The sequence below is a fragment of the Puntigrus tetrazona genome, chromosome 18 (genome assembly GCF_018831695.1).
Source record: "Puntigrus tetrazona isolate hp1 chromosome 18, ASM1883169v1, whole genome shotgun sequence".
NCBI classification, from domain to species: domain Eukaryota; kingdom Metazoa; phylum Chordata; class Actinopteri; order Cypriniformes; family Cyprinidae; genus Puntigrus; species Puntigrus tetrazona.
In genome coordinates, this window is record NC_056716.1 from 1,802,361 (window position 1) to 1,815,864 (window position 13,504).

General features: G+C 35.0%; 1 protein-coding gene across 1 annotated transcript; it reads left to right on the top strand.

Annotated features, from left to right (window-relative positions):
• On the top strand, positions 1-12,937 carry malt3 (MALT paracaspase 3). Its single transcript, XM_043264157.1, has 16 exons — positions 1-128; positions 937-1,076; positions 2,104-2,203; positions 2,543-2,664; positions 2,772-2,904; positions 3,095-3,270; positions 3,461-3,557; positions 4,263-4,298; positions 4,945-5,148; positions 6,496-6,673; positions 6,812-6,886; positions 6,976-7,103; positions 9,629-9,778; positions 11,037-11,194; positions 11,831-11,947; positions 12,319-12,937. The coding sequence occupies exons 3-16, from the start codon at positions 2,194-2,196 to the stop codon at positions 12,652-12,654; spliced, it is 1,920 nt and encodes a 639-aa protein (XP_043120092.1). The 5' UTR covers positions 1-128; positions 937-1,076; positions 2,104-2,193; the 3' UTR covers positions 12,655-12,937.
• The last annotated feature ends 567 nt before the right edge of the window (positions 12,938-13,504 follow it).

Genomic DNA, 13,504 nt, shown 5'->3' on the forward strand with positions numbered 1-13,504 from the left:
AAAGAGCTCTGATTACATGCTGTCAAGCAACCGCTCTCACAAACATACCGTGCATCATTCAGACAAGAGAAGAAACACATGCTTACAAATAATAATAACGGAGTGTAACACTGGGACTCCAGTCACGCGTAAGTAACAAGTCATTACATTAAAATTTAATCCAGAATTATTATTGTCCAATAAGATTTCAGAGTTTTAAGAAAAGCAAATATTTTAAAACTGTAAGTGTATCTGTAAAGGATAAAGCAGTGTAATTTTTTATTTTATTTTAAATATTGGATCACAATATTTAACTATATCATCAGTTATTTTCATTGCTGACAGTTGTGACAAAAAACAAAAAGGGGATCCATACAGGAAATGAACAAACAAATAAATAGTGTGACACTTCATTTACGAACTTGGGAATCGACTTGAATTGGCGTGAGCTGGGTGCTAAATTAGCAGTAGTACAAACATGAATAATAATTTTTATCATAATATTATTTAAGATTGCCTTGCAAACCATTTACATGGCATACGTTTTAATGTGACTATGGCACAAAAGGAATGATAAAGCGCTGAGAGCACAGAGACTAAAAATAAGATGAGTAAATACCAAATAATATACATTCTTTTTGCAAAACAAAAAACGTTGAGGCATTTTATATGCTTTTTTTTATATTTTCCTAAAAATATAAATATTTATATAACATGTTATATCATTTCCAGTCAACTCATATACCTACCAGTAATCAGTCATCTTTCCAGCTCAGGATTCTTAATGGCTTTTAACATGACTTTCATTAACCCGAAGAAGAGAGAGCTATATCTCAGTGTGCTGTACCTGCCGCGCTGTGCAGATGTTGAGGGCGCTTCTACACTGAGCACAGCGGTAGTAGTGGGAGGGCCAGTCTGTCATTGCTGCATTATTACGGGAAACGATTCTTTTTTCAGGCAAACTCTAACGCGGCATGTTGACTATCCAGACGTCGCTACAGCTGACGCTCTGTGTTTGTTGGAGTGACGGGTTTTAGGAGGGGAGCGTGATACAAGTCGCAGTCAGCCGGCATTCACAGCAATGAGCTCTAGGACAGGTGAGTGTGACACCCCTCGACATCTACTGTACGCTGAAAGCGAACGACGCCACAGACTAGATGCTGTCACCGTCCGGGACTGCTTGACACACAGGGAAGTTGCTGAGAAGTAGCTGTAAGGTTTTGAGGCAAACATGTAAACCCCTGTTAAATTAATTTAGTAAATTCTTAACTCCAATGTGAACTTTATATATATATATATATATATATATATATATATATATATATATATATATATATATATATATATATTTTTTTTTTTTGTTTTAGCCGTTACAACTGAACGCCACAAAACCGCACTGACGACAACAGTTATTAAAATATAACTCCAGACCCTCAAGTGTTGCAGTTTATATTAATTACGTTATCTGTTTGGCAAATAATGGGTGCATTTTTTTAACAAAAAGTCAAAATGTCATCTGTATATAGAGCTGTATTTTTCCCCCGGAGGTGAAATGGTTCATTATTTGTAGCCAATTGTACTGTAAGCAGATATTTTTGGTTTCCAAGATAAACCTACTTAAAGTGTGACAACTTTCCCAGATCCCCTTACAGTTTACAGTTTACAAAATTGCAAAAATTCATAAGCTGATATAACTGTTAGTGCATTATGGTATTTTAATGTATTGAAATCGTGTTTGAAATGGGATTTTAAGTTTAAGCACTGAGAAATAAAAAAAAAGTAACAATTAAAGCATTAAGGAATAGCAATATTAAAATAAACCTTTAATTATGAAAAAGACTACTCATTTTCCTGCAAAGCATTCTAAAAGTTTAAGGATAAAGAGATATTATGATCACTGTCATTTAAACTTTGCTGCCACTTTTCTCTTGAGTATTATGTTAGCAAATATACAAACATGACATTGTGATAGACTTTCTCTTAATAATCAATCATTGGGCACTTTCTGTGCTAACTGTTTCAAACTGTGGATTGCTTAACTTTTCTCCATGCATCATTTTGATTCTTAATGCCACTTTTGTTATGTTATGCCGCTAATCATACTTCTGTTTTCTTTTTACACAGGTGGTACATTTCTGAAATGACTGACTACCTTAACGCTGCAGCATTTTTGCGGTCTAGGCCCTTACACACTCAAGAGTAGCGCCGACAGTCATGAGAACTGGTGTGTATAATATAACTATCCTTATGCGTATTTCTGCTTCTATATATGAAGAGTTTATTTGCAAAAACAAGTCAGATTGAAATTTTCATAAATGTTTTTTTTATTGTTACAATTTCATTTTCTTTTATTGTAAGTAAACTGTATTTTTTAGCTGTCATTATTTAACCAAAACAACCCACCTGCAGTTTACTTGATATTGGACTGCAGGATAAAAAAAACCCCAAGATTTTTGAACATGAGGTAACTATTTTTGCGAATGAACTCTTCATATATTTTTTAAACTGTATATGAAATTAAATGTATATACCTAATGTATTAAAAACATTTTGTGGGCAAAAGTTGTTATTCTACAGCAGCCGATGTCTGTGTGTGTACCACCAAACCATGAGGTGACCTTAAGAGTTCAAGCAATAGGGACCGGTGCATTGAATTATCAGTGGTTTGATAAACAACAGACGGAGGTTTGTAGACTGTATACATTTAAAATATTTGATTTATTTTTTATAAATGTTTAAGTTAATACTGTGAGAAATGAATACCCAATTAACATAGTGGTTAATCTTTTCAGGTGGAGGGTGGGACAAAGCCCGAGCTCACCGTCTCTCTCCAGAGATCTGGAGCGTATACTTGCCGAGTGAGCGACCTGTACTGTAACTATCAGTTCACAGACTGGGTAAAAGTACGAATCCTAGATGAACCAGGTACTTTCCATTATATCCTATTGTCATTACATTTTTATTATCATCTGAATGAATCATCTGGTCTAATAGTCCATGAACCCATGAGGCTGACATTTACTTATCAGTGATTCATTTTGCAAGGTTTTTTTTTTTCAATGTACCAGTTTTAACAATGCAGTATTTGTTAGACAATGTGATGCTTTGTGTTTAGGTGTTTCTCACACATGGAGAGGGGAACCCCATGTAGTCATTCACCCAATAAGCCAAACCGTAAAACCAGGGGAGACTTTCACTCTTAAATGCACCGCTTTAGGCAAACCTGCGCCTGTCTACCAGTGGTACAGAAACGGTCGCATCCTTCCTAAACAGACCACAGAAACACTCAGCGTAAGACAGCCCCTCGTCTCTAGCTGATTCATTATCGTATTGATTCATCTTTATTTGCAAGTTGGGTTCGGGTCATTGTTTTTAAGTGCGAGCAATTTGCTTTGACTGTAATGAATGACTCAGGGGGTGCACATTGAAGTCGGAATCTGCCTAAAATAATTATGTTTTGTATTTGGTCTCCGTTGTTTAGATAGAAAATGCCAGTGCTGACACTGTAGGCTCATATCTCTGTGCTGTGTCAAATATTTTGGAGGAGAGATGGTCAGAAGCAGCCGAGATTGAGATTGGTAAGAACCGCCAACTTCTGTTCATGTCAAGTCTTCAGCGGTCATTCATGCAGAATATGTTGCTTTGTATTTATTTTTCTGGAATTGTTGTTCTTTATTAGCATCGCTGCCACAGATTTTAAACTTTCTTCATGTTTATTTAAACCTTCTTTCTGAAAATTCATCAATTCCGATGAACTATGAAAAAGTTTTTTCATCAGAACATATTTAGACAACTTATCTAAATGCATTACTTGCATTAAATTTGACAATCCTTTCTTACTTTGTTTGCCATCATGATTAAATTTGACTTACTCATCAACACTCAGATTATCTTAGCAGCTTGGTTTGTCATGAAAAGGAATTTAATAAAAACATTTAATATATATGAAACCATCCAGTCTGTAGCTCTGGGCCATGAATTCTTTGTGCTCGGTGTAGTTTCAAATTACTGGTACTTTCCACAGTTTGTAGGAGTTAAGAACAATCAGGAACTGAATTGTATTTTGTCTAAAGAGGTCCTTAGATACATGAGAGTAAAACTAATGTTAGACTGAAACCAGCTCAATGAGAACTTCCCTCTTTACTTGTCACATTGTTAAACGCAAATAATGTTTTTTCTATAGTGAAACTAGTGGAAGAACACTAGCGGCATGCTAACGTTTCTCATTCTTTTTTATTTTTTTTTTATTTTTAACAATTTGTTTTCCCTCTGGTTCCCCACAGCACGTCCAGATCAACAACCAACGGCCACGCTTATGGGTAGGTCACAGACAATAGCTTTTTTTAGCTCATGTCAGGTTAAAAATAGACTTGGTACCTACCTTGCTTACACAATACTCCCACCTTGAATATTTCCCCAAGAAAACAATGAGTGTCATTCATGTAGTATTGGCACAGTTGTGGAAAAAACGTGAAATATTAGGGACTGTTCAAATGAAAGTTGCTGAAATGAAAGAAATCCTAGAAAGTCAAATCCTCAATTGAGCTGCATTGAAAGCTCATGCAGGACACCTTATGGAAGACATATGTAGAAAATATTTCATTTTTAATAACTTTTTTTAAATTACTTGTTAAAAAATCGATATATATATAATAACTAATACCAATAACTAGATCCGATGAAGTGCGCTTGCTGGTAAATCATATATATATATATATATATATATATATATATATATATATATATATATATATATATATATATATATATATATATTGATTTACCAGCAAGCGTTTACTTTCATCAGATCTAGTTATTGATTTTATTTATTTATCTGAGCAATAAAAATGACATCGTTTTCAACGATATCAGTCGATAATTTATGTGTCAGATAAATATTGTGGATTCCTTTAATATATATACAGTATATATATATATTTATTTACTTAATTAATTTTCCCTTAGCAACCGACAAAGTGGCATTATTGATTGGGAACCTGAACTACAATCACCATCCTGGTCTGATGGCCCCCACCATGGATGTTCATGAGCTGGCCAATCTTCTACAACAGCTGGGCTTCAGAGTGGTCTCTCTGCTTGATCTCACCCTTCAGGAAATGCAGGCTGCCATTGACAAGTTCTTGCAGCTCTTGGACCGAGGAGTTTATGGTGAGTCACATGTTGTGGGTTTGCTGGAGGAGCCTGTAGGAAATGCCTGGCGTGTTTGACCTGGCTGCTTTAACTTAAATTAATTTTCTCACAGGATGTAGAGCTTGCGCTGATGGCAATGGCCTGTTTGAGGTGAAAGTTTCCGGTTCTTGAGAGCAAAAATAGAGTCAGAAAACGAATCAATAGCAATATTGTAATAAATTATGTTATGCAGAAAAGTGTTGTAAATGATGTTTTTCCAGTGCTGGACAGTACACAGTCCATTTGAAATTCTCCTATAAAGATAATTTTAGAGTTGCTCAATAGATATCACTAGAGCGTCTCAGTGACGAGTTGGAGGAAGTTCCATTTGAGGGGGAATAAGGCTTTGTTTTCCGGTGATACAGTATGCGTGCATGTCATGGGTCAAAAAACCACAGCTCTTTCAACCACAGGGCTTTTTCTGAGTAAAATTGAGATGCTGTAGTCTGTTGATTGGCTGATAAGAGATGTGTAGGTAGTAGCATGCCTTGCTACTTATCTTCAGAAATTTGTAGTGCTTCTATCCAACAGATTTATTCTGGTTGCTTAGCCCACGTTGGACTTTCCCTTTTTAAACTTGTATTGTAAACTGCCTCGTAATGAAAATAATTTTGGAACGCATTCTAGCCTATTCAATAGAAAGTGAAAATTGGAAAGTGCTTAGTATTTACTTTGAATGATTACGTTGTCCTGTTGTCAGTGTGGGTTCGCAATAGTCAAAGCATCTTTGAAATATGAAACAATGTGTAGTTTCATGCATTCTGCTTCTGTTATTATTTTTTCACCTTAATGTCTTGCCAACCTTGAGCACGAATTGTATAAATTTGGCTAGTTAATGCTGTTAAGCGTCTAGAAGCAAACAAAATCACTGTAAACGTACTTATAATGGCTCATGCCCTGAATTCCAAAGCAATAGAGTTGCTCTGTGTTGTTAGTTGTTTAAGTTGTTAGTCACTGGTAAACTTTGAGTCCAATGCGACCAGATCAACTGATTCTTGAAGCAGTCACTGTTTTTTGAATCTAGTGCTTGAGTCTACTTTGATGCCTTTGTGGTTTCTATGATTTCTTCTTTTGTTTTCCTTTGGAAAAAAAAACAACAATATCATACAGGTTTTGGAACGTCACGAGCGAATACATGATGACATAATTTTTAGTTTTCTGTTTTTCCCAATTTCCCAATATTTCAATTCCAATATTTGATCATTACTTTAATAATCAAAGTATTTGTTGAGTCTTTTCTAATTAGTAACGCAATTTTGTACATAAAGATACTTAACCTGAGACCTAAAACAGAATAGTGTAAAGTTTCTCCTTTCCCAATTTCAGCTGTTTTTTACTACGCTGGCCATGGCTACGAGCACTCCGGCAGAAATTACCTGGTGGCCATTGACGCTCCACGACCCTACCGTACAGAAAACTGTGTGTGTGTACAAAGAGTGATGCACAGCATGCAGGAGAGAAAAGCCCAGCTCAACGTCATTCTCCTGGATACCTGCAGAAAATGGTAGGCCTGCGGGAGCATGATGAACTCGTGCATCTATATGTTAAAAATGCCTATTTACAATTCCAGATTCTTGAAATTGTTTTTGGAAATGCTACCCGCCGCTACACTGTTCAATGTTTTGCTATTTTATATCTCCAGGTACAAACAAAAAGGTCCTTCCTCTGAAATCAAGCCTTTGGCTCCTCTGGGAAACACTGTGTATGGATACGCCACGTAAGTACTGACAGTTCTTCTACGCCTCCAACCAAGCAGACAACAGTGATTGTGTTCTTTTTGTTTGATTGTGACGTTTGCTACCACAGGAGTGAAGATGCAGAGGCCTTCGAGGTCCAGGATGGTGGAAAGAGCACAGGGATCTTCACTAAGTATCTGAACAAACATGTCTTAAAGCCAGAGAGGGTGACCCATGTCTTGGAGCAGGTCTCTGAGGGTGAGTGCTGCTATAAATACTCTTTTGTGCCAAAACGTAGAGAGCTCACTACCTCACTACCTATACTGACTACAGCTTCCTTCTAAAGGTGTCATGCGGTCACGTTTTTTGTGGTCTCAAGCTGGTCTCTCGCTGGTCGAGTTGCTTAGAAGTGACTTCCGTGTGAGCTTTTCTTCGTACACTGCTATAATATTGAAAATAGACAATGACTTTTTTTGTTTTTCATAACAGCTCTCATTTTCATAGGTCTTAAATTTGGGGAGAAATTCAATTTGTAGGTGTTTTTTTTTGTAGGTGTATTTGTTTTGTGATGTGGAAAATAAACTTTTTAACGTCATAGAATTTGGCAAAATTTGGATGAGCTGTCCACTTAATCAAATTGAATTTGTAATAATGTCTGTGGATGGTAAACTGCAAAACTTGGTGCAGTTAAGTCTGTTATACAAACTCAAACACTCGTGTCTCACTACTGGAGAACGGAGACGTGAATATCATATCCAGAGCTGCTCTATCATTTTTACCATTTCGTTTAATAAAAATTGCCACATTTTTTCACTGCAAACCTCTGTTTTGCAGCACTTTATTTGGCAATTGTTCGAAATAAATTTTATTTGTATTTTAAAATATTATTTGAATGATGCATTTATTTTTGATTACCCCATCATTTGTAATAAACAGCTATTAGCTATAATAATAAACACACATTATTAATAATAGTTAATAGTTAATAATATTAAATTAAATGTAAAAAAAAACAATTAAATGTAATGTTTGACATCATTTTCGAAATTTGGAAAAATAAAAACAGATTTCAGTGGACACTAAAACAGGAATAACAGCCTAGTGTGATTCTTAAAGATGAGTATTTAAGTATATGTGAGAGCTACAAAGATGAAAAAGTCAATATTAAATGTTACTTTCAAAGCCTAACCAGGAAGTTTGAGCAATTTCAGAACTGTGCATAGTAATGAAAAGATATTGTCATATTACGTCATACTTCACACATGTACTAAGTAGTAGTGAACAAGGTCACAGTGTTTTTCAGAGCTTCTGATCATTAGCGGATGTATACTTGGAGTACTTGTGAGCGAAACAACTGGTTGACATGCACTGTATGCCAGATATTGGTTTCCGTACCCTCCACGGCATGATGTGAATGCGGATTTATGTTTTAATGGTTGAGATAATCCCCCTGCTCCCTGCAGAGAGCTTATTTGGTTGTTTGATTGGTCTCTTTGGTAACAGCACTTGGCTTTTTATATTGTAGCTGCCAAAGCATGTGACCTCATTCTCTGGCTGCTGTGCTCAGGTGGGGAAATTTGAGAGGGCTTAACCTAGGGACGGCTGCAGGGTGCCCCACTTACACCCTGTCTCCTCCTGTCTCGTATTCTTGTAGCTTGGTCTCCACGCTGTCTCACTGTCATTATCACTGTGCTTGTCATGCCCACAAACACCATACTCCTTTTTTTTTTCCAGAACTTTCTTTGATCATAAATCAAAGTTTCAACACTGGTTACTGGTGGAGCTCAACTCGCAACTCAACACTACTCTGTAAATCATTTTAGTATGGATTTATTTTATAATTCTGGCTAGCAAGTTCTTTTTTGGAACAAGTTGTTCAATTTATCAGTTTTAGTTTGGAGTCTGTGTGTGTGTGTGTGTGTGTGTGTGTGTGTGTGTGTGTGTGTGTGTGTGTGTGTATATATATATATATATATATATATATATACACACACACACACACATATATATATATATATATATATATATATATATATTTATTTATATATATGTATATATATTGTTTTATATTTCAGCATCTATTACTGTAGTCTTAATGTCACATGATACTCCAAAAATAATTATAATATGCTAATTCTTATTATTAGCATTGTTAAACAATATTAGAATATTTAATATTTTAATAATATGTTTGTGTGAAAACTGTAATGCATGTTTTTTCAAGATAATTTTTTTTTAAATAGAAAGTTTAAAGAAGAGCATTATGTATTTATGGTAATTTCTGATCAATTCAATTCACCGTTATGTAATAAATATTATTAATTTAGCAAACAATTGTACAACTTGTACCGGAAGTAAACATGGTGAATTTAGATTTAATTACACTTTATCACAATGAAATACTTTGTGTTGTCAGTGTTCTGTTGTGATACTACAGAAAGTAACCTAAGCTGAATCGCTTTCGCAATAAAATTTATATTACAATTGTAAAATTCTGTAATTTTTTGCATTGTCTCTGCACTGAAAAAGCAGCATGTCTCAAGGCTGTTTTTCTTCTTTGTCAGCTGAACTTAAAAAGTGTGAATTGCTATTTTACTTTTTTTTGCAATTAGGGAAGGAACCTTATAGCATGTTCCTCAAAGGTTTTTAACTTCCCAATTATTTGGACAATCTGCTGAGTCATGTTTTAGTGTCTGATAACCGTGAAGAGCACCAATTAATCACGTTTCAACAGAACAGTAATAGAACAGGTTTTGTAATATATTGTGCGTTTTCTACTTTAGATCTGGGTAAGGACCCTCTGGTGCGTGGCAGGCAGGTCGTAGAGATCAGACACACTCTGACAGAGCCGCGGGCTTTGACCGATCCTGTACGGACATCTGGACACACCATGGAGCTCCGCCGGCGGGATGCTTGTTGGAAACAGGCTAATGGTATTTACATTTTCCTTAACCAACTTTTTACGTGACCGTGGACCACAAAACCAGTCTTTAAAATTGAAATTATAAGTCTAATTGAAATTGAAAAATCTAAATTTGCTTTTAATGATGTCCTTAGCAATGCATATTGCATACATTATTTCATATATTTACATTTGTCGTGAAACATAATATTTACTTAATATCCTAATGACTTTATGCATAAAAGAAAAATCTATAATTTTGACCCATGCAGTGTATTTTTGGCTATTGCTAGAAATAAACCTGCTCTTCTTATGACTAGTTTTGTGTTCCAGGATCACATATTATGTCATCAGAATTTCCTTTCTCAAATGCATCCTGTGTAAACAAACAAAACCTTTATTAATTACTGTATGCCATATACCTTCCGTGTATTCTTTTAAACTCATTTCCATTTATATTACCAGTAAAAAAAATAATAATTAAGATGTTTTTGGAAAAAGCCTCTTATCATCATATACCAAGGCTGCAATTATTTAAATACAGTAAACGGCAAGAAGAAGTGTTTTCTATTTCTTTAATATTTTTACATTGGTTTTTTTATGAGTAAGAGCACATAACCAGTTTCCGCTCTATTTGTCTCAGTTTTTCTCACTGCTGTAATTTTAAGATCTTTATTTAAATGACCTCTTTTAATGTCCTTCATATGGGAAATAATCAGTTTGACATTATACATTATTTTTACGTAGTGCATTGAACTGATGAAGGAAATTTTGATTCACGATGTTTCCCCTTTAAAATGCTAGATTGACTATCAGTAATGAAGATGCAGATTTCAATACAGTAAAACAGAAGTCAGTGCCTACAGTCAAAAGTGCTCTATCACCCGTAACCATCTCACAATTTGTGACTTCCGTTTTGGTTTCATTTGTGGGTAAGATTGTAATACATGACTCATGGTAAGTGCACCGTTGAAGGATCATTCATAAACCATGTCTCTGCTTTTAAAAGGAAATGGATTTTCACCCAAAAAGAGCCAAATTGAAACCATTGATCTGATTCCGACTGATTCCATAGACTGTGACGGGTTTTATTTGTCAAGTTCAAATAAACCTGAGAACTGCTTCATTTTGTTGATTTACCAGCTTGTAGGTTTTTTTAAGCATCAGTCATCTTACTTTTGCACAACATCAGTAGTGAATATAATATCTGTACTTATCATACTTATCAAAAACCACTAAGTTAAGTGAATTAATGTTTTTACATCGCTGCGTATTTATGTGTTTCTCAGTTCTTCCTGGTCGAAGGTCTCTGGACTTTCCGTATTGTGGTGTTAAGGTGGAGCTGAGTTTCTCGGCCCTGTTCTCCAATGTCCTGGTTGTGTTTGGTACAGTGAGGAACGCAAGCACTAAGGCCCAGGACTGCACTCTGATTCTTGATAGCGAACCGGTAAGTCACAGCTTTTCATGTCCTCTTTTGCTGTCGTAAACACATACACGCAGACACACAAGAGGGATATGAGAGTGGGAGGGCCCCGAAAAGGAAAGAGGGTTGTATGTCATAGGGTTTTGTACTTAAACTTGCTTCTTAAAACGTTCCCAAACTTATGGATGTAATATGGAGGAAGTGCAGTGGTACTGAACGCTAAAGTTATGTAATAATACAATAATATTCCAATAATATATATAATTTATCATATATAATAATATAACAAATATTAATAAAAAAAAAAAAAAAAAAAACTATTTTCACTCCCTTTGTGGGTCTTTTCTAGTTTTTAGTAATTTTATGTTTAGTTTTTTTGCCATCATTTTTGTTTCTTTATATTATTGTTTTATTTTTGTATATCTTTAACTTAGTTTTTAAATACTTTTGGTATTGAAATATATAGTCATTTTAGTACATACATGAGATTTAAACATTAATAGTTAAACATAAAAAAAAAAGATGAAAAGAAAACTGTGGGTCTACTGACCTCCAGGGGTGAAAACTTGTAATACGTCTTTGGGTATATATACAGTTCCACATTCATTTTTATCTTTATGTTTGATTACAGTTTAAGTGGTGATATATTTTTGTTTTTAGCAAATGCAGGACATTTTCTCTGGTTCCGGTAGATCAGAAGAAATGGACAGTCTGCTTGTGAACAGCGGTGAAAGTCCTGCCTGCACCCTCAGATTGTGTTGCCTTCAAAGACTCCAGGTGCTTTTTTTCAGACTTTTTGTCTTTGAAATGAAAAAAATAATGGTACAGATCTTAACACATCTCAAAACATTGAGAACTGAAATACACGTTCAATTTAAAACACTTGATTGCCAACTGGTCCCTGATAACGGTAACAAGTTTCGGCGAGCATGTAATGTGCAAATGATGATTAAAAAAAAAAAAAAAAAAAAAAAGGGAATGACAAAATAAATTGAAAGTGCTAGGAACTTGTAAAATTAAAAATAATGGGTATTGTATTGTATTGTATTACATTACATAACACTGTTGCAGAGTAACGGACTGTATCTGGAAGCCAAAAATGCTGCTTTAAAGACATTAAATAATTGCAGTTTATTCAAACTTCCTAGGGATCTCTGGTGATCAACGTGACGCTGCACTACACCCACACACAAACTAAAGAACGTCTCACAGTGTGCAGAGAGCTGGACATAGGCAGGCCTCTCATTGCCTCCTGCAAGCTGAATCCGATGAGACCGGTGGACAAGAGGCAAGAGAGTCGTGTCCATACTGTGGACCACATGCCAAACATAAGACACCCTCATCATCAGAACCATGCTCGACCCGGTCGGCCGTACACACGCAAGGCCGAGAACCGGTTGCAGAGTTCAGCCAAATCCACCTCCATGAGCAGCAACGAACCAGAGGAGAATGATGAAAATGACTCTAATGAATTCACTATGTGATGTTCCCCTTCTTTTACAAACACACAGTAAGGCATTGTTTTGATGCAACAAAATTTTCTTACATTAATTGTTTACTTTTTGCTTACTAATTACCATTTGTGATACAGTAAGTGTGTGTGTGTGTGTGTGTGTGTGTGTGTGTGTGTGTAGAGAGAAAAAGAGAGAGAGAAAGAGCAATGAAAGGAAGACGTTCTCATGCAAATGTAGAAATATTTATACAAATGATTTGTAAATCAAATTAAGTGGAATATTCTTATATAACCAATAAAGTACTACTTCTGGAGTTTTTTGTGTGATGAAATTTCATAATCAAATGCAGTCTTGGAGTTTGAAGATATTGATATTGAAGTAATTAAACATTAATGCATTTGTAGAACGTGCATACAGTCAGACCAAAATTGTTTCAGACACCTTCAATATTATTATGCAACATTTAACATTGAAAATGCTAATTAAACATGACTCCGAGTTAAACTGTGTCAGAAGAAATTCAGGTTTTCATTTAAAGAACAATTAAAGAACAAACACTTAAGCAAAACATGGTCAGGTCAATGTGTACGAATAATTTTTTATAAATGTTACTCATAGTCCACTGTGTGAAGAATTGTTGGGGATAATATGCCACAGTTTATTTTATTTTCTTATCGACACTTACATAAATGAACTAGTCCTGCACCCACTATAATAAATAAAATATCAAAAATTATACCTGGGGTCTGAATAATTTAATTAAGTTTGGCTGGAAATCTGGAAATAATGAATATTAAAAGAAGCAGTTACATTCTTACATTTGTTATGTTTTTTTATAAAAAAAATGTGGAAAAGCAGGATTAGGTGATAAATAAATTTT